The following is a 19,956-nucleotide window of genomic DNA, read 5'->3' as shown; positions in this document are numbered from 1 at the left end:
TTTGTGTATGTGTGTGGTATAATCATGGATGAAATATTCATGTGTACGGTCCCAAAGGCCTTCACCACAGATTCTCATTTAGACCCACCGCGTTTTATCCATTGCATATCCTTTCCTTTTCTCCGTCAAACCACGTGGCAGTAGGAAAGACGCTCAGTGGCGAAGAGTAAACGAATATCATATACGACTGGTGAAGGTAATAAACGACGTCGCTATGGCTGCTAATGATATTGACTACTGACACGCAGTAGACTCGTAGTCGTTTCTTAAAAGTTTCTTACCTGGCCAAAAATGTCTTCTCAGGGACACCTCCACATGTAAAAAGCTTCGATTTTTTTTTTCTGTTATGGTTAGCTTGAATCCTTAACCCCGCGCACTCCAAGCGCGTGAAACATTTTTTTTTTTAAAATCATTACTACTTCAATTACTTATCAAATTCTGCTGGGTTTAACATTGTTATCCAAATGTTTTTCTGAAAAGTTTTATTTTTTAATTTAAATTATTTTTTTATTTTTTAAAATTTTTGGATGTGTGGAAGTCAACTACACCCTCAAAAAATTAAAAAATATATTTTTAAATATTACATTTTAAAAAACAACTTCATTAATAATACTTTTCAAAAAAAAAAAAAAAAATCTTGATGATAGCATATTCTAATTCTTTTTTTTCTTTAATGCAGTGATAAAATTCAAATCAAATTACTATAACAAGGTTAAATTAAGATTTCAAGAAGGAAAATATCTATTAAAATAAAACTAAATATACTCATAATAAAAGATAAATATTATTTATTTGAAAATATTGAGGGATGATGCTGATCCACTAATTTATAATATCTCTTTACAAAATTAAATTTAATGTATTTTGAAACAATCATCAATAAAAAAAATAGTAAAAATCAACTTATCCAACATGTCTCACCAATAAAGGAGGTGTTCGGAACAACAGTAAAAATTACTTTTTAAAATATATTTTTGTTTTAAAATATATTAAATAATATATTTTTTTATTATTTTAAAATTTATTTTTAATATTAACATATTAAAATAATAAAAAACAAAATTTTTAAAAACCAAGCGCTCTCAACCACCGTAAAATACAGTTAAAACAATCGAGAAGGATAACAATAAGAAAGGAAAAGAAAAGGTATAAAACCCGCACGCTCTGGAAAGTCGCGTGCAACGAACAACTATCCACCTCACACCTCACAACAAACGATAAACCCACGAACACAAAAAAGCATAAACACAACAACCACAGCTTCAAACCCGCCTGCTTGCCTCTTTCTCCTCCCATCCGCTCTATCACTCCCAGCAAACAGTTACAGAACGGATTTTCTTTAAAAAAAAAACAATCCAAAAAGCTTGACTTTAGCAGCCATGGCAATGCTCTCCACCTCACTTTCCGGTCCAAAATCTGCCACTTCGTATTGCGCGCCTGAGTTCTCCGGTCTTCGCCGTTTATGTCCAAACAGCAACAACAACAACAGCAACTCTCATTCCCAGTCTTTTCTTCGCTTCTGTTCTCCCCGAAAACCTCTTAAAAGCGTTGTTGCCATGGCTGGCACTGGAACGGTGCGTTTTTAACTTTTCTTTTTCCACATCTTGCTTCTTTACTCAATGCCTTTGTCTCCTCTGGATTTCGCTTCATTAACTATCAATAGTATTTATAACCTTTACTTTATTTATTTATTTATTCTTTTTTCATTTTTCGGTTGGTAGTAGGTGAGGTTACTGTATAGTCTTTGCTATATTGTTGTTTGAGAATAATAAAATCGAAGTTTTTTTTTTTATTATTAATCATGGAAATTTGACTGTTTAGCATAAAAGGAGTGTTGGTTCTCTATATGAAACTCTTGACTTTTTTATATACTTTCTTTTTTATAATCTTCCATTTTTTTTTTAGCATGATAGATTCTTCCACTTGATTATTGGTTAATTGATTTTCCTATTTCTCATGCTTGCAGTTCTTTGTTGGAGGAAATTGGAAATGTGTAAGTACTTCCCTTTTCTACTTTCTCGCTGATTTCTTGTTTTTATCTCTTTTTTCTCAACTTTCACCATTAATTCTTCTTATGGTCACTAATTAAATTGGAAATGCCCTTGCTTATTAAATAAGAAAAAAAGGGCACTGTTTAAATTCTCATGCCTTTGTTTGTAGTTTGGACATTGTTCTGCCAGTGTCTTTTATGCCATAAGATAAATAGGTACTGGATGACTTCTTAGATTTTTAATTTTTATTCTGATCCAGTTTTCGTCTTTGTTTCTGTATTCAGAATGGAACAAAAGAATCCATTACCAAGCTTGTTTCAGACTTGAACAGCACGAAGCTGGAGTCTGATGTTGGTGAGTTAATCTTTTCTTGTGTTTTAGGAATTTATCTGCTGTTTGCTATCAAGTCGGGCATTCATTTCTTATTGTTGTTTAGACTAACTTGTACCGTCAATGGACTCACATTTCAAGTTGTACCGTAGTTTTCAAACTTATTTAGACATGGGTTTTTGGTGGTGGTGAGTGTGCCCCTTTGTTCTTGGTAGGGAGGGGATCTCTATATCATGGAATCTATATAATGTTCTTTTATATTTTTTTTCAAGGCAAAAATTTAATCTAGCTGTTAAAAGGTTCTTAGGTTTTCATTTTTACTGTGAGTTGTGCAGATGTTGTTGTAGCACCTCCCTTTGTTTACATCGATCAGGTGAAGTCTTCCTTAACTGACAGAATTGAGATAGCAGCTCAAAACTCTTGGGTCAGTAAAGGTGGGGCTTTCACAGGAGAAATCAGGTCTGCTAGCCCCCTCCTCTCCCAATTATCACTTTGTTTGAATGGGGTGGCAACTGGTACTCAATTTGTTTAAAATACCAGAAACCAACTTTATCGTAAAAAAAACCTTTTTAGCGCTTTGTGTTTTACAAATTAAATGCATGGGTGATTAATGGCACTCTGCTCCATGATTTTTGGGCATGGTCGGACATCTCATCCAAGAGAAATTCTTTTTGAGTCCATCATTCATACATTCATTGTTTTAGGCTACATTCATCAAGTGCAAGTTAAGTTTAGCTCACTCACATCCCTGAGGTTTTCTTACCACAGTGCTAATACTGAATGGAGCAGGAATTATAAGCAATGGTTATTCTGTTCTATAGCTTAAACCTATATGAGGCTTCTATGCTATTGCTCTTCTCCCGGTGACTTCAAAATGATTCTTTAATTTATTTGCAGTGTGGAACAATTGAAAGATATTGGCTGCAAGTGGGTTATTCTTGGGCATTCTGAGCGTAGGCATGTAATTGGCGAAGACAATCAGGTGAAAATTTAAAGTACTTGGTTTTCCAGAGGTCGTAAGGGGATAATAATTCCTTTTGCTACTATGTGATATATGTAGAACCTCACAGAAATTTTGCTAACTTCAGTTTATAGGAAAGAAGGCAGCTTATGCCTTAAGCCAGGGTCTTGAGGTAATTGCTTGTATTGGTGAACTGCTAGAAGAAAGAGAAGCAGGGAAAACTTTTGATGTTTGTTATCAGCAACTGAAGGCATTTGCAGGTTATTGCTGATGTTTCTTTCTCTTGAAATAAGAGATGTTAGATTAAAATGTTACAACTATGTCCTAACATCAGTAGTGTCATTACCTACCTGTAGATGCTGTGCCCAGCTGGGATAATATTGTTATTGCATACGAACCTGTGTGGGCTATTGGTACTGGTGTAGTGGCCACACCTGTGCAGGCTCAGGAAGTGCATGTAGCTATCCGTGATTGGCTTAAAAACAATGTCTCGGCAGAAGTTGCATCAAAAACACGTATTATCTATGGAGGTACTTCACTTTGTCTATGTTGAAATTTTACCTGTCAGTTCTCTTGCTTAGATTATGGAAAATATGTATGAACTTGCAAATGAATAGGAATAAGGAGCTTTTCTTCTTCACCTTTTCCTACTAGACTATGGCAAAAGGGGGCAGTATCATAACCTGCAGGGTTGGATTGGCTATGTTGGTTCTAATTGGAGGCTAATCCATACCAATATTCAGTTGTGAACCATTGTCATAAAGTCATGTTAATGGTTTGGCTCACTGTTTGTCACCACTTATAAACTGTTACTTAGGTTTGAATGTATCAGTTCTTCTGATCTTCTCACAATAGCCTGCTTCTGTAGATCTTGTTCACTTGTGTTGCTCATAATCTAATTACAACTGAATTTCCTTTTCAGGATCTGTAAATGGAGGCAATTGTGCTGAACTTGCGAAGCAAGAAGATATTGATGGTTTCCTTGTTGGTGGTGCATCCTTGAAGGTATACTTCTGCCATTAACCATTTGCTTCAAAATTTAATTATCACAATGAAAAACCTGTCTTGCAGTCATTAAAGTACCTAGTACACTCTCCATCACATCGAATTTGGTAGGTATTTACAATGACACTGCGATTTTCCGTGATGCAGGGCCCCGAGTTTGCTACCATTGTCAATTCTGTAACATTCAAGAAAGTTGCTGCTTAATTCTATGAAGTTGAGTTGGTATTGGAAACATTAGCAAATAAAGAGCAAAAAAGGAGCTGCTTCAGTTTGAAGCTTACTGTAATCAACCCATGAGTTAGTCTTATTGAATGGAGTTTTGATGATTTATCCATTTTTTTTCCCAATCCTAAAAAGAAACAAGCCCCTTCGCGTTAGCTTTCATTTGAAAAGGCATAAAACATAAATCAGGTTGATGCTTGTGATCTCGATGAAGCCCCCTTCTTTATTTTTCGGTATAGTTTCGTCTTTTCGTGATTTCTTTTTGATGTGCGAAGTTGGCCTTGGAACTCAGATGCCAAATGCCGACCAGCATTTGCCATATGTGTCTGTCTTCGACTCAGCGGGTATAAAAAAGACAGATATGCTTGAAGACAGCAGGTATTTAACCAGTCAGCATGATCGGAACACGTGTTCATTACCTAGAACATATGCCCTGACTGTACATCACCTGTATATCAAAAACTGCTTAAATGAATTTTATTGGGAAAGCTGTTCAGTTTTTAAATTTATTTTTTAAAAATCACCAGAGACATGATTATAACTTTAGAATCATGGGAGTTGAGTTCAAGCTAGCCTGACATCTTAATAATAATAATAAATAATAATAATAAAAAAACTGCTGAAATGGCTACAGCACTACACAACGCTCGTGTTCCTTGTACTAATGTAGTTAGACCTTGGAAGAAGAAGAAATTGAAAAGCAAACTGTTGGGCTGGCATTAATCCAGAATCCAGTACATGTGATTAATTTATATAATAAGCTTCACTAATTTATATATTCTTGGATGCTTATTCTACGGTTCTAGCCCAAGTAAAGAACGTGAAAACTTGTTTCCTTGTTTAAATTATCGTTTTCTGGGTTCAAACCCAAGTAATGAAAGTGCAATTTTTTCCTTCGTGGAGGCATTAGCCTGGCAGAATAATATTAGGTGTACTTAATAGAGTTTTTCACTTAATTCTCTTACTCGTGTTCGCTGGAGAAATCTTTAAAATCACGACGGGGTAGAGAATTAATTAACCATTAATGTGGTATTATCATTGTTCACTGATGTGGAAAAAATATATATAAAAACGTCTTCTTTGTTTAAAACCATCTATGAATTATAGACTAACGAGGGAAAAATATATAAAAAAGGGCGAGCACTGATAATTTTATAAGAAAAATGTAGTCGAAAAAGAAAAATCAACATCAGGCTTTATTGGTGCTGTGACTATCTTGGAAGGCGGGACCAATGGAGGAATAAATATATTCAACATCAGCTCTTATGGTCATAGCATAATTATCCTGGCTGGTTACTTTTAGAATAAAAAAGTAGCTGAGCATGCACTGTCTTGCTAGCAAAGTCGTCAGGGAGAAGAGGTTCCTTCCCCTCCAGAACACAAACCAGGAATCGAGAAGAGGAGATTACAAAGCCCATGGCAGGTCTCATCAAAGCTTTTGCTGCGACTCTTGTTTTATGCCTACTTACCAGAGGTAAGAAAGCTATCTTTTTTGTCTCCATAATCCATCTTTTCCTGCTCAAATACATGCTTCTCTCTCTTTTTTATTATCAATTTCTTTTTAAAAAAGGAATACAACTCGGCTGTGTTATGAACACATGCTGTTCTTTGGTAAATCTACGAGCTGATTTCATGATTTCTTGGAAAAGGGCGATGTTCTCTCTCTTGCTATAGTTTTTTTTTATTTTTGGTCAAGTGATAGAATTTAAATATAAGTTTTTTTCTTTTTTTGCCCTTTTTGGTATCGGTAATTGCTATATAACAATTTGAAACTATGAAATCAATCATGAACATTTTTCCTCGAGATCAAAGGTGAATATGCTTCAATGATTGGATTCTAAGCATGTCCAAGACCAATTAGATTTATTATGGATGTAAATAATTTATATGTGATCTCACTTTATAATTTAGTAAATATAGATAATAAGATATAGTTTGATTAATATTATCTTAAAAGAAATAAAAGGACCAAGTCACTTGTCTTTGAATTTTAAAACAACAAAAATTCACTCTAAAATAAATATTTATTTTATATCTTTATCTCCGTCTTTCATTAATATATTTGCCTCTCTCTCCTGGATCACTAATAAAATACAATTATATTATAGTACTACAGTATCATCATGTAGTCTATCAAAAAATATAATCCTGATTTCAGATTGAAGAATCTTGTTTCTGGTTATTTATGGTGTGTTTCACATTGTAGTCAAAATACAATTCGCCTAAAATTTGATTTTTTTTACTTAAAATTATTATTTTTTAATATTTTTAAATTGTTTTGATTTGCTGACACGAAAAGTAAATTTTAAAAAATATAAAATATATATTATTTTAATACATTTCTAAACAAAAATAAAAACACTAATCCAAAAAATCAATCTTGGTTCCAGAGTTTCTATTCCTTCTGTATCTAAAGCAATCTTATTATGGTGCTATATCATCATCTCGTCCAAAAAATCTAATCCCACAGAAGAATCTCAAAACCCATCTCACTTGTTGATTGATCAAATCAGTTGGGTCCATATAGATTATGATTACATGAGTTTAGTTGGGGGGCTTGTTTTTCTTGGAACTGTCTTGCAAATTGGCATTGCTCTTCAATTGTGAGGTGGTTTGAAGAAAACATCTTATTTTTGGTTTCCAATGTTGCTGTAATGAAAATACAGGATCATGTGATTGCTCATTGAACAACATCACCATTGGGACAGTCCGAAGTGGGAGAGAAATAAGTGGTCAGGCAGATTGGAACGTGACAGTGGTAAACAACTGCCAATGTGCTCAAAGCCAAATACAGTTGTCTTGCATGGGGTTTCAAACAGTGGAAAATATTGACCCATCAATCCTTTCGAAGCAAGGTGATACCTGCCTGCTCATCAATGGCAGTTCCCTGGAGGCATCAGCTTCTGTCAACTTCTCCTATGCTTGGGATCCTCCTTTTCTGTTGTTGCCACTGGGCTCTGTTATCCATGGCTGTTAACCTTGGAGTATCCTTTTCGCTTTCATTTTTTTATAACTACACAATCTCCTCAATGAAAAAGGGATTTTAATGTGGTTATTATATATTTGATGTTCTTCATGTTGTGCATGACTGTCGCCTACAACATTTTCGAATTTCGACCTAGCCCAGAATGGTGGTCTGAAGTTTCTAGACAGGTCCATGGGCCCTTTCTTCCGTGTAGAAATTGCAATCACATTTTCTTCTTTAAGGTGGTTCAAAACCTTTTTTATCAAACACTTGAGTGCGCAGGACCAAAGAAGAAGTTCTTTGAGGATTCTACACTCAAAGCACAAAATTCCATAGCCAACTTTGATATTAAAGCAAACAAAGCCCGTCACCCCCTTGCATCAACAAGATTCTTTACTGAATTGCTTGAATTTAGAGATAAGAGAGAGGAAAAAAAAAAAAAAAAACAAGAAGAGATGGAGTGGTTCTATCCTAAGAGAAGGGGTCCTGAGTGGAAACAAGGGTGGACAGGCCAGACCATGGGCTCAGTGTCTTCTCCACCACTCCCATTGCTAGCTATTTTTGGCATTGTCATTTCCCTGTTATGGCTCTCCCATTACACGGGCTATAAGGCTCAGTTGCACCACTCTGCAATCAACCTCCAAATATTCCTTGTCTTGCTGCCTATCCTCCTGATTTTATTCATGGCTTCATATTCTACTAATTGGTTGCTCTACTATCGGCTCAGAAGTTCACAGCATGATTCAGATCCACGTTCCTCAGGCTCCTTTCCTTGGGGTATTGCCATTTTTGTGGTGGTGCTTTTAATGTTGCTCTCTTATCGATCTACATTTCATTCCAAGTGGTTTGGACCTCTTCAGGGGTCAGATTAATTTGTTTTATTAGTATAAATCAGCGAAAAGATAAAGACAAACTCTGCTTAATGTTTGTTAATTACAACGTTAAAGATATACGGGTGTGCATATCTTAGCTTATAATCATCGAATCTTTTGAGTTTCTTTGTCAAGCAATCCTGTCTTTTTTTTTTGGCAACAAGCTTTGTATTATACGGTTTTTGCTTACTGTTGTGAGCAAAATGTTCAATGCATCTCTGAAGTCCAACTCAATCAAAATCAACAGTCTGGTCAGGATTACTGTTTGTTCCTCTGGTTTAAAAAGGGCGGCAGCAACTGAATCACCGGCATGCTCAACACTTCACTTCTCTGCCATGCCCGCGACCGTTCATTGCAACATTTGGTATGGACAAACACACGAAAACAAGTCTATGTCGGCGAGGCCAAGATGACTTCTGTAGCATGGGAAAGGGTAAATCTGTAAGATTTGAATATGAAGAATCGCAGACAAACACCAATCATTATATTCAATTATGCTTTACGTGTGTTCCCATATGAAAGGGGGTTGAATGAATCAAAGTCCTTTCAAAGCCCTAGCCTTCAGGCTTAGGATAAGAGAAGACGCCTTATGGCCATTCAATCAAAACTGATAAGGCCAAGAAACTGTCACTGCAGAGCTAGACCCCACAAGCATGTTTGATGATTTTTTCTTGCAAAAGGCTTGATTAACATCGGACCAAGAAGGCAGTTGTAGGATTGGATGATTAAATAAACAATTGATGTTTGTCACAAATGAAGAACTGTTATTCCACCACCCAATCACAACTAACAAAATTTACAAGAATATAAATATGGTGTGCTTCTTCATCGATCAAACTTGCTTTTTTTGTTTATACTTTAATAATTTATTGAGAGATAACTGGGGTATAAATGTGTTTTAAACCAATCCTACCCCTGGTTTGATATCTTAACATGTCCCAGAACTCCTTTGTGAATTGTCTATCACCTTCTGCTAGTTGATCTTTTGAATAAAATGGGGGGATTGATTCTCTTAAGACAAGACTACTGAGTTGATACATGAAGTCGGCCTGCTGTAATCACACTATTACTGCATTTAGTTAAATAGTGAGAGATATTAAACAAGTGCTGCTTTTAGCTAGCCATTTGGGTATAGACAGTGACATCTGCAAATGGATTGGATCCTCATAGAGTGCGTAACTTCTGGAACTCATGAATATTCAGTGGACATAGAATTACATTGATCTTGACTCCTTGCTTGGCAGATTACTTTATTATTTGTTCTATGAGGTGATGATTTCTGAGAACAAGACAAATTTGACTGATGCCCACTTGACTTTAGATTCAGGTGAGTGTCTTGAGAGATAACTTGTCTTTTGTAAGTTACTACTAGTCTTAATCAATCAAGCAAAGTTAATATCCGCATTAAAATAAACCGAGAAAACAAAACTTATCTTCAAGGTTTCTGCTGAGGTCCTAGGAGAGTTTTATGCGAGAAAAGGAAACTCATTTCAATTTTCAAGTGAAGTTTACCTTTTGAGCCAGGACAAGTACAGTTCTATAACTTACTTCCCCAGCAAACTGAAACTCCATTTTCTCAGCATCCAAACAGAAATATACTGTAGGCAGAGTGGCTTTAGATCATTTTAATCAAGATTCTAACTCGAGCTAAATAAAGAGCGTATACAAATTTGACATAGCACAAATAAGCTACTGAAGAAAAGACAACTTCATTAGCATCTGATCCACCAAAGAAAAATCCAACAAGACATGAATACTCAAACCACCAATCACATATCTTAATGCACACACACATATATACATATAAACACAAACACATACACACATAACGGTTACATATATTACTCTATTTCAAACTCTAAACTGTCTTTCAAACATAAACCAAGTTACCAAAGCGATGGAACAAAACTATTCTTAAATCTATACTAACTAGTACAGCATCAAAAAAGCCAGCTGTCAAGAAAGGTAGATTGAAACCGCACCAAAACAAGAAGCAATACAATGAAAGCAGCCACACCCCATGGAGAGCTCCCTTCTGATGGCTGCTGGTTTGCTCTCCGGCTCCTGTCCCACGGTGTCATGAACCAACGGACTATGGCTATTAGCACTAATGGTACAACCACGATGAGCCAACTCCCTTCTTTCTCAGCAGTCTCCACAATGTCTTCATGGTGCAAGTACCAAGATATCCAGAAAAAGAATGATATCACTGCAAAGATGAAGAGAACTGGATATGGTAGAGGATTTAGAGTGAAAGCATCATGGATGATGTCACTTCTTCTCCTGTTGTCGTACATCGCTGCTTTCTTGTCCTTGGTATGGATATGTTTACAAAAGTTATATTTATAGCAAAGAAACTGTCTGATAGTTGTATTGGGACTTTCCGAGCCGCTGATGTGCGCTGATTTGATGGATTTGACAATTGGTTAAATGATCAAGTGGTGCTGATTTTATATTTTAAAAAGTCCAGTGTGTGTTAACTTTTGTTTTTATTTTTGTGTTTTTTTTTAAATATATATATTTTAAGATTTTTTGAATTACTTTAATATATTTTCAAAAAGATATTTTTTAAAATTACCACGTATTCAATTCATGTCGGCAGTAGAAATATCATCAAAGCATGAAGCATAATGCACCCTCTTTGAGAAATTACATTAAAGCCCTCTTAACAAATGACACGCTACTCATCCAATAGGCATGGTGATCAAACTATAATGAATGATTTTTTTTTTAAATATTAAAACGATAATATATTAAATAATATTTTTTAAAAAATAAATATTAAAATATTAATACATTAATTGATTAAAATTAATTATATTTAACTCGTGAAATTCTTGATCTGGGTATAGAATTTAAATGGAAACAAATTAAAAACTCAAATCAACTAAATATTAAAAAATTAAAATAAAAAAAATTAATTTTTAAAAAAATAGTGCAAGCGAACATAGTACAATGACAGATCAATATTTCTAAAGAAGAAAGAAATATTTAAATTTTAGATAATTAACTTAACTAAATCCATTACGTCGGGTTAATTAAATAATAAAATAATAATAATAATAATAAATGATAAATAAAAAAAACTAAGATAAATTATATTATTTTTAAAATTAATAAAAAAATATATAAAAACTAAAAAAAAAATTCAATATTCAAATAAATTAAATAATAAAAGATAAAACTAAAAAAACATAATTTTTTTTTTAAAAACAAATAATCTCTTACCTCAAGCTAAGTTGCAGGCTAAATATATATTTTTTAACCTTAAAAGAATATTAAAATAAATAAAAGGAGCAAGCATACACACCAGGTCTCAGAGCTTCATCTATCTCCCTGAACATCAATTGAAAAGCAAATTGCTCTTGTTAGGGCTGCATGAATCTACATTTTAAATTTGAAATGAAACTGCATATATCAGAACAATGATAGCTGTGCTTAAAAATTGCAAGGAAAAAGCACATTTTACCCCCTCTTGAACTCCCCTCGAAGAATAACCTTTTCTGACTGAAAAATCAACACCCACCATCTCCAAACAGCCAAGAAGAACACGCTCAGATTCTTGAAGTAGAGCAATGCACCGTTCCGAGTCACTGGATTAAAAAAATTATCAACATGATTACATGTAACAATTAACTTGAGATAAAACAATACCAAAAAGGATAATATATGCGGATTGTATGATCGAGCAGAGACAACTATAACGTAGCATAGAGACACATTCTGAACCAAAGCACTGTCTACAATTGGTTGTTTTAGCATGTGTTTAGGTGTGATCAGGAAGAAGAAAAAAAACAAAACACTAACTATCAAAGTAGGATATGCGAATACTGTCATTTTTACTTCTTTTTTATGAGTATATATGCATGTCGAGTCTGGCCTGATGATAACAAATCTATCTGCAACATTTACAAACATAGTAATCAGGTTCTTCAGAGATTGAGCTAAACATCATCGTGTATAATAATCGGCAGCATACAGTGTATAACTCCACAGAGAATTGTTGATCTGCGACAAAGGAATTCATGCCTGCCACAGGATTATAATCTTGGTTGTCCGAGAACAAGGAATTAGATAAAGCTGGATCTTCAGAAATTCTCAGTTGATCAAAATCTTGAAAAAGTGCCGCTGGTATACGTAAAGACTGTGCCACATGCCTGGAATCCAATTGAAATAAAGCACGTTTTCCAGAAACTCTAGTTAGTACCTCAACACACACAAGAATGACTGCTCCTGGATCTGGTCCTTTATCCCTATCACTGCCCATTGCTATCCCATAGAAAATTAATGGACTTTGAACATGTAGAATTATGTTGAACAAAGCAGCCACTGAACTCTGAATGTTCCTTTTAACAACATTTAAACGTTTATGACATGTATAGCAAGTAGATGGTTAGTATAACAATCTGCAATTACAAGAGAAAAAATTTTGGACATCGTTATGCAATGTACCAATCCCCGTTAGCAGAATGGTAGATGGCCTATTTAGCAAGCAGGGAGAATCGGGTTTGACTTCCTAAAAAGAAAAAAACAAAAAATCATTACTCAATATACAGCAGTCAGGAAATCAGAATATTACCTGAAACATGTTCCAGAACCAGATCCAAGCAGTCAATGCCGCTGCAACAGTTGAAGATACCTTACCACCATCTACATTCCCAGTATTAATCTCATAAACTATTGGGCAGCCTTCATGGACTCCAACCAGTGCTCTCTCTATATAGCTTGTATTGCAGACAAAAGATGCAACTCTGATGGTGTTCTTATCATACTTTTGAATGACATTCTTAACCTAGCTTTAAATTCATCTAAATGGTATGGATAAGAAAGAGATGCTGATCCTATATGACTGTGGAGTGTCTTAGTGCTTGATTCTTTATCGCGAGAAGCCAGAGTAGCTTCTTTCCCCTGTAAATATATGCATTTTCCTAAAGCCTTCAAGAGTAACACTAGTAGCTTTGCATATGCATTTCTAGTCAAGGTAGGATTCGTTATGGGAAAATGATTCCCTAACTCTTGCAGATACTTCAGAAGACCATCTAGCCAAACAAAAGAGAATGGTTTTGGCACCTCAGTGCCATCTGCTAACTTCAAGAGCAAGACTTGAGATATGCCAGTAAAACTTGGCACCATGCTAGACAAAAAGAGAGTACACATAGTCTGTAAATTGAGCCTCAGAATAGCTAATTGAGCCTCAGAATAGCTGAAACAGCAATTAATAGCTGCCTGATTAGTACTGCCGCCTTAGGAAGATTACCTTTTAGAAAACTTTGCAACCAATCCTTTTTTAATGGTTGACATTCATATGAGTCAAGCTTACTTAGAACGCTGGCAATAGTGGAACAATTATCCGGCTGTGAACTATGTTTATCCACAGTAGCTTTCCGGGAGTCACCTGAACCCAGTACAATGCTGCTATCATTAGACTTTACAGAATTTCGAGCATCATATAAATGTTCAGGTTGGTGATCATCCTCAACAAACAGCATGTGGAAGGAAAAACAAATAAAATCAGCGAACACATTTATACAATGACTAATTTTTGAGATGGGTTCAGATTTCCATCTCAACAGCTTCACCTCATAATCACTATCCGTTGCATTTGTGTGGTCCAACGCAGATGCTAGGCCCCACATGAATCCACAAAAGCAAGAAACTATCGAAGATAATTTGTTCCAATCAACAACATCAATTTCATCTCCCGCGTTCTTAAAAAGAGCATCTTTCAAAGAAATAATCAAGTCTTGTGTCTGTTCCTCCAAACTTTCAGCGATAATGATAACACTTTTCCAGCTTTCAAAGTCATTGGAGGTATCCAAACATGGATTAGACTTGTTCACACTGCTCTGTTCCTGAGCAACATCAGAATTGGGTAGCTCTGTGCAAGGTTTCTCAGCAATTATGGAGTCAACTGCACAAGTACATTGATATTTGCTTAGAGTTAGGAACACATATGATGGACATTGACTGGGAAAGCCATAATACAGAACGTACATCCTCAGACAGAATAGGAATGAGTGAGGATTGAGTAGTTCCAATTTTCTCCTCACAGTACGCCATAATTAAGTATTTCAGGGCCTTCCGGCAGGTCACCAGCAACCTTAAAAGCTCATACTGTTTACGTGAGAAGAACGAGTCCCCGCATTCTAACAGGTGGCCAATCACAAACCTGAAATGTAGATATCACACATGGGTGGAACTTAAGCATATGTTACATCATACTAAGTACATGTATCAACAGAAACTTAAAACTAATTACTGCAAGCACACATTATTGCATATAATCAGTGTGTGTGTGTGTGTGGGGGTGGGGGGGGGGGGGTTGTTTCATCTTTGCATATATGTAGACAACAGATGGGTGAAACTTAAGCATATGCTGCATGATACAAAGTACATGTATCAACAGAAACTTCAAGCGAAAGTAAGACTAATCACTGCAAGTGCATACCATTACATATACTTCCAAGGATACGGAGAGGGGAATGGAGGGTTAGTGAGGGCCTGAGGGTTTTATTTCATTTTTGGATACATGCTGACTTTACTCCAAACTAGTGGACATCACAATTTTAACATGTGCAACGTGCAGGACAATAACGAGAATGTTTTTTATTCATCTACTGTGCTATCATGCGGAAAACCTACATAAACAATCTGCGTATGCTTGCTCGAATCAAACATAAATAGAAGACACGTTGAAGCATAATGGTTTGGAAATGATGAGGGGCACAATTTTACCTTTCAGGATTGAGTGTGCAAGTGACATAAAGTGAGAATGATTTTGAATTGATATATCCTTTTGGCATCCAACACAAAAGCCTAAGCAAACTTTGACAGGCTGTAAATTTCATGATGGCCAATTCTCTGGAAATATCTGCAGGCATTTCAGACAATAAATGGGAAATCGGTTTCCCCTCTGCAATCTCATCACATGTAGAGGATTTTCTGCCTGAAACAACATATGAGTTTTCAAGTGCACTTAAATCCTCTTGCCATTTAGTTGACGCGTCCAGTTCGGTGTCCCCAAATAGTGGTAGGACTGATTTCTCCAATAAATTGCAAAACCTTGATGCCAAATGCCTGCGAACAAACTATGAAAAGAGGCAGTTTCAACACTATGAAAAACAACAGTTGGCTTCAGAACTGAATGTTTGTATTATGATGCGTGCATTCACATGAGAAGCGGGGGGATTGTATGTAAAATTGCCCCTTACTTTATGTTCATACAGAAGAGAATCGGACAGAAGTTCTGCTGAGATTTAATGAAAAGAAATTTTATTCAGGATACCAGTTTCATTTGTATGATGCCTTTCCACCTCTGTACAGCCTTTTGTTATAGATGGAAGAGAAGTAAGGATTGCATGCTTGGGGAACATCTTCAACTTGTTCTAACTAGCATGAATGGACCATATATTGATATTTCGGCAAATAATCCACCAAATTGCAGCAGGCAATGACTTCTCATTCACGGGACAGACATCCAAAACCCATTTATCACTTCCGTGCATAGCTTGGGTGCAGGTATCTAGACAAGTTCCAGCATTGGAAGAGTAGACTGCAAGTTGTTCATTAATCAATAATGAGAGGTAACTCATCATGAACCCAGTAAGATCTGCTGCCTCCTGCTTCACAGTGGTAATGTGTTTGTTCCACTTTCTGCTCCTTTTGCGGTACAGTGATGAGCCAGCATCATCAAGCAACTTGAATCGGACAATATTATCATTGCTTTGCTGCATATACTCTGAAGACTTTATCTGCCTGTTCAAATCAACAAGCTTCTGAAGAGCCATAGTATGCAATACATAAATTAGAGGACAGCAATCTGCCATGCTTCCCTGAAGATAAATGGAAGAAACAGATTATATAATGGCAGGCAGAGAGGCTGAAGGTTGGACAATCCAAGAAAAATAGCCCCACCTGTCCAACCAGTTTTTCCCATCCAATCCCACGCAGAATATGCTGTAAATGGATCTCTCATTACCGATGACATCTTTCTTGATACATCTGGAGGCATAAGGGCGACTGCTTGCCTGTATAAGCTTCGGCAGGACATGTACATACGAGAAAAGAACACAAGGACCCAGTGGGTGGACGCACCAAATTTCAGCATATCAGCTGTGTTTCCAGCAAGCCTGACATCAGATGTTCTTCCTGTCACAGAAGAGATGAACTCATTGACACTCTCTGGCTCCAGTCCAACCAGAATGCTAATGTAAGGACGGATTACAGCCATCAAGTCCTTTATAGTCCGTCCAATAATGCTGCTGTTCCCGACTGTGATATTCAGTGAATCTAGCACCAGTACAATCCTCTTCCGAAAAGTTCCACTTGCAAATCAAAACCATGCATGCTGCAATTCACACTTGATTCACCAAACACTTCCCCGTCTGCCAATGAGCAAGTACTCTTCATCCATTCCATAGATTCTGATAGACCTACTGTTAACTGACGAATACATTGGCTCGCCTGCCCTTCTGGAACGGAGCATATATCCTTACGGATGGCTAGTTTAAACTCATGTGAGCACAGCAACGTTTCAACTGCTTTTGCATATGATGCGTGTGGTAAAGAAATTTTGCTGAACCCTATTCTATCGTAATTCAGCTCAGCATCATCACCATCATCAAAGTTAAGGTCTCTAGTTAAAAAAGTTAATTGGTGGCAAATGACAAGATAGCATTGTAAACCTTCTTCAAGAAATTAAGGCCAAGCTCCTTCAGATATATCCTCTGTTTTTATGTATAGCTTTTCACGCAAAAAGCAGGCTAGTAGATTATTGGTAGATTTCATTGTGCAGTGAACATCAAACAATAGAGGCCTGACTTCCAATTTATATTTGAAGGAAGCCATTCATCTCAGGCAAAAGAGGCTCTGTAATCTGTACAAAAGAACTGAAATGTGATTTTCTTTTTTCTGCATTTAAATTACTCGGTCCATAACTGGTGTCTGAGGGTGTACTCCTATTTTTTTTTCTCTTCTAAATTTTAAATTTCCAATAAATAAATACTTCGTCAGGCCTTGATATAGAGAAAGAGAAAGAGAAATAACAAATTTAATACATCATAAACATACAAATAAAAAGGAACAAAAATAATTTCTTTAAGGGATAGATTCTTTATTTTTTTTGGGATTGATAAATCACTTATAAGTTGATGGGCTAAGCAATTATCGATTATCGATAAATCTCATTATGTGAAAAGGTTCGTCGAAAGTTGATGGGCCAAGCAAGCTTCCCTCTTGCGCATCGTCGTTATTCAAATCGCAGAAAGGCAGAGGTTGGTCTGAAAGTTAAGGGAGGCCTATGGAGGCCGCGAGTCCGGGAGATCCTAATTTCCCCGACCTTCCAAGTTCTCAGGAATATTTTGATTTCTAACGCACATGAAATCTATATTTTACTCTCTAGCTTAGTTTGCTTGAGTGAGAATTTCATGCTAATCAACCTCCTCAGCCAAGAATTATAGTCTTTCCACTAGTGGATGGTATGTCTCTGGTTAAAGAATTAATGCTACCAAATCACACACGCACAGAAAAAACCCTGCAAGAAGACTATTTCCATCCGAATTTGCATTGGTCACTGCTTTGATGGGGTGTTTTATGCTTTCACAGTGACATTACTTTTCCAAACCAGAGGCTTCTTATATGTTTTCCAATCCCTGCAAGAAGGCTTGCTATATGTTTTCCACGATAGATGCTGTAAATATTCCCTCTTATGATGTATATAGCGTGTAACATATATTTCCTATTCTATTTATATATCGCTGCACATTGAGTAGAGTATCATGTATTTTTTATAAGTTTCATGATATTCAAGCTGTAGTTATTGAATACTTATAGCATAGAAGAGAGATTAACATAAAAGAAAGGGGGAATTGGTAGAGAGAAAATAGAAAAAAAAATGTATATATTTTTTTTATTATAGTAGAGATTTTTTGTCACTTTTTGCAGGCCAATAAGTAATTTTCTTTTTATCTATCTCTCTTTTATTTTATAATTATCCCGTAATTATAATTAACTTGAATACCGTGAATTTCTCTCCACAATGTTTTGTAAATGATCACTGTTGTTCTATTATAATGGCGTTGTGATTTTCTTGTAGTTTCCCAAGATGACTGACTTGTGTAATTTTAAAAATGGATCTTGTGAATAGTCACTATCATGATATAATTGTTGGAATGGTTTATAAAACATGTAATCAGTATTTTTAATTTGGTCTAATTACAGTGATGAACACACACTCGAGATTAAAATCATGTTGAATTTTATATTCAAATATAGTTGCTTTAACATGAAATAATAAACATTGTTTTGAAAAACAAATTAAATGTAAGTGAAAAAATATTCTCAAATAACCTTTGGATAACAAAAATCTCAAACTCATAATAGCTATGTAAATTAAACAATGAATCTAAATTTGGTTAATGAAAAATATTTACTATTAAATCTACATTTTATTGATAATTTCTTATAATCTCCGCATCTCTCGGTATATAAATCAATATATTAATTATGTGTGCGGGAATGAATGTAATTATGAATAATTCAAGAACTATAAACATTCATGAATATAAACATTTATCATAATTAATGAATAATCATGAATTACAAAGATTCATAGATCATGAGTAGTTAATATTTGGAATCTCAAGTTCTATAAACAAGTGTCTTGGATAAGTGAAAGTACATTCAAAAGTTTCTCAAGTTATCTTCATTTTTTTGTTATTGTTAAATTTGTTATTTTTTTATTGAGCATAATTTTTTTTATTTTTATTGAATCTTGTTTAATAATACATCTAAATAAGATATTGTTGTTAAAATCTTAATAGGTTTATTTAAGAAAATCTTTTTACACCAATTAATAAGTAATAAAACTTTAAGAACAAAGAATAAATTTTTATTAACTTTAAAGTATTTCAATAGATAAGTATTATTTTTAATTTTGGTTTAGTCCTGTACATTAGTATGCGTGGTAGAAGTGTAATTCAATCATTTATACAATTTGGAGTACATGCTCATTTCTCGAAAATGATGTAGCCTCTTAATCTCAATTTGGAGTTTCAAGTACTCTGCGTGTTTTAATGTTTGCATATAGGCAACTTATGCATCCTGTTTTGCTTTGTTTGAAGTTGCTTGTAATTTGACGATGTGTATGGCATTCGCTATCCATCAACAGTAACTCTAATATTTACGCGGTAAATTAATGGAGTGAGATTGCTTTCATCCTTGAACTGGAGTAATAATTAACGGATTTTGCCGAATGTTCGTTACATTACTTGCTCGTGCTTGTTATGCAGATCTCTTGCCTAGAACAGATCTATTTCTCTTCAAATAATAAATTATCTTGGAATTAAAGGAATTTATGTCTTTTTCATTCGATCTTTTAGGTTCAGAAGGCAAGAGACAAATGATTCGGAGACATTTAGAATCTAGCTTGTTTGAGAGCTGGAGCAATCAATGTGATTTGTCACTATAACCAGTTGGCGATGCTCTGCGCTTGCATTGTTTGTATCGACAGACAGAGCATCGCCAGAAAGGGAGGGCAGAGCTTCTTGTTTTTTTTTTTTCCGCTTTATATTGTAAAAGAATAGAACAATAATAAAAATAGATGATGAGTAC

At 35.2% G+C, this 19,956-nt stretch overlaps 2 protein-coding genes across 2 annotated transcripts; both read left to right on the top strand.

Moving 5' to 3' along the window:
• The first annotated feature begins 1,238 nt into the window (after nucleotides 1-1,238).
• LOC7494267 (triosephosphate isomerase, chloroplastic) lies at nucleotides 1,239-4,621 on the top strand. Its single transcript, XM_002312944.4, has 9 exons — nucleotides 1,239-1,574; nucleotides 1,967-1,993; nucleotides 2,276-2,345; nucleotides 2,657-2,780; nucleotides 3,219-3,303; nucleotides 3,410-3,542; nucleotides 3,639-3,812; nucleotides 4,205-4,287; nucleotides 4,435-4,621. Exons 1-9 carry the CDS (start codon nucleotides 1,380-1,382, stop codon nucleotides 4,489-4,491), a joined length of 948 nt encoding a protein of 315 aa, XP_002312980.1. The 5' UTR covers nucleotides 1,239-1,379; the 3' UTR covers nucleotides 4,492-4,621.
• A 1,133-nt stretch (nucleotides 4,622-5,754) lies between these two features.
• LOC7494268 (uncharacterized) lies at nucleotides 5,755-7,569 on the top strand. Its single transcript, XM_002312945.4, has 2 exons — nucleotides 5,755-5,983; nucleotides 7,176-7,569. Exons 1-2 carry the CDS (start codon nucleotides 5,926-5,928, stop codon nucleotides 7,484-7,486), a joined length of 369 nt encoding a protein of 122 aa, XP_002312981.1. The 5' UTR covers nucleotides 5,755-5,925; the 3' UTR covers nucleotides 7,487-7,569.
• Nucleotides 7,570-19,956: the final 12,387 nt, after the last annotated feature.

The sequence above is a fragment of the Populus trichocarpa genome, chromosome 9, assembly GCF_000002775.5.
Source record: "Populus trichocarpa isolate Nisqually-1 chromosome 9, P.trichocarpa_v4.1, whole genome shotgun sequence".
NCBI lineage: Eukaryota > Viridiplantae > Streptophyta > Magnoliopsida > Malpighiales > Salicaceae > Populus > Populus trichocarpa.
The sequence above is the reverse complement of the archived record's forward strand: the minus strand, read 5'-3'. Positions and strand labels throughout refer to the sequence as shown.

Excerpts from the sequence above, each read along its gene's own strand:
- LOC7494267 (XM_002312944.4), top strand. The coding sequence starts at position 1,380 with ATGGCAATGCTCTCCACCTCACTTTCCGGTCCAAAATCTGCCACTTCG. Across the intron at positions 1,994-2,275 it reads TTGGAGGAAATTGGAAATGT|AATGGAACAAAAGAATCCAT; the intron begins GTAAGTACTTCC and ends TTCTGTATTCAG. Across the intron at positions 3,813-4,204 it reads AACACGTATTATCTATGGAG|GATCTGTAAATGGAGGCAAT; the intron begins GTACTTCACTTT and ends TTTCCTTTTCAG.
- LOC7494268 (XM_002312945.4), top strand. The coding sequence starts at position 5,926 with ATGGCAGGTCTCATCAAAGCTTTTGCTGCGACTCTTGTTTTATGCCTA. Across the intron at positions 5,984-7,175 it reads TTTATGCCTACTTACCAGAG|GATCATGTGATTGCTCATTG; the intron begins GTAAGAAAGCTA and ends ATGAAAATACAG.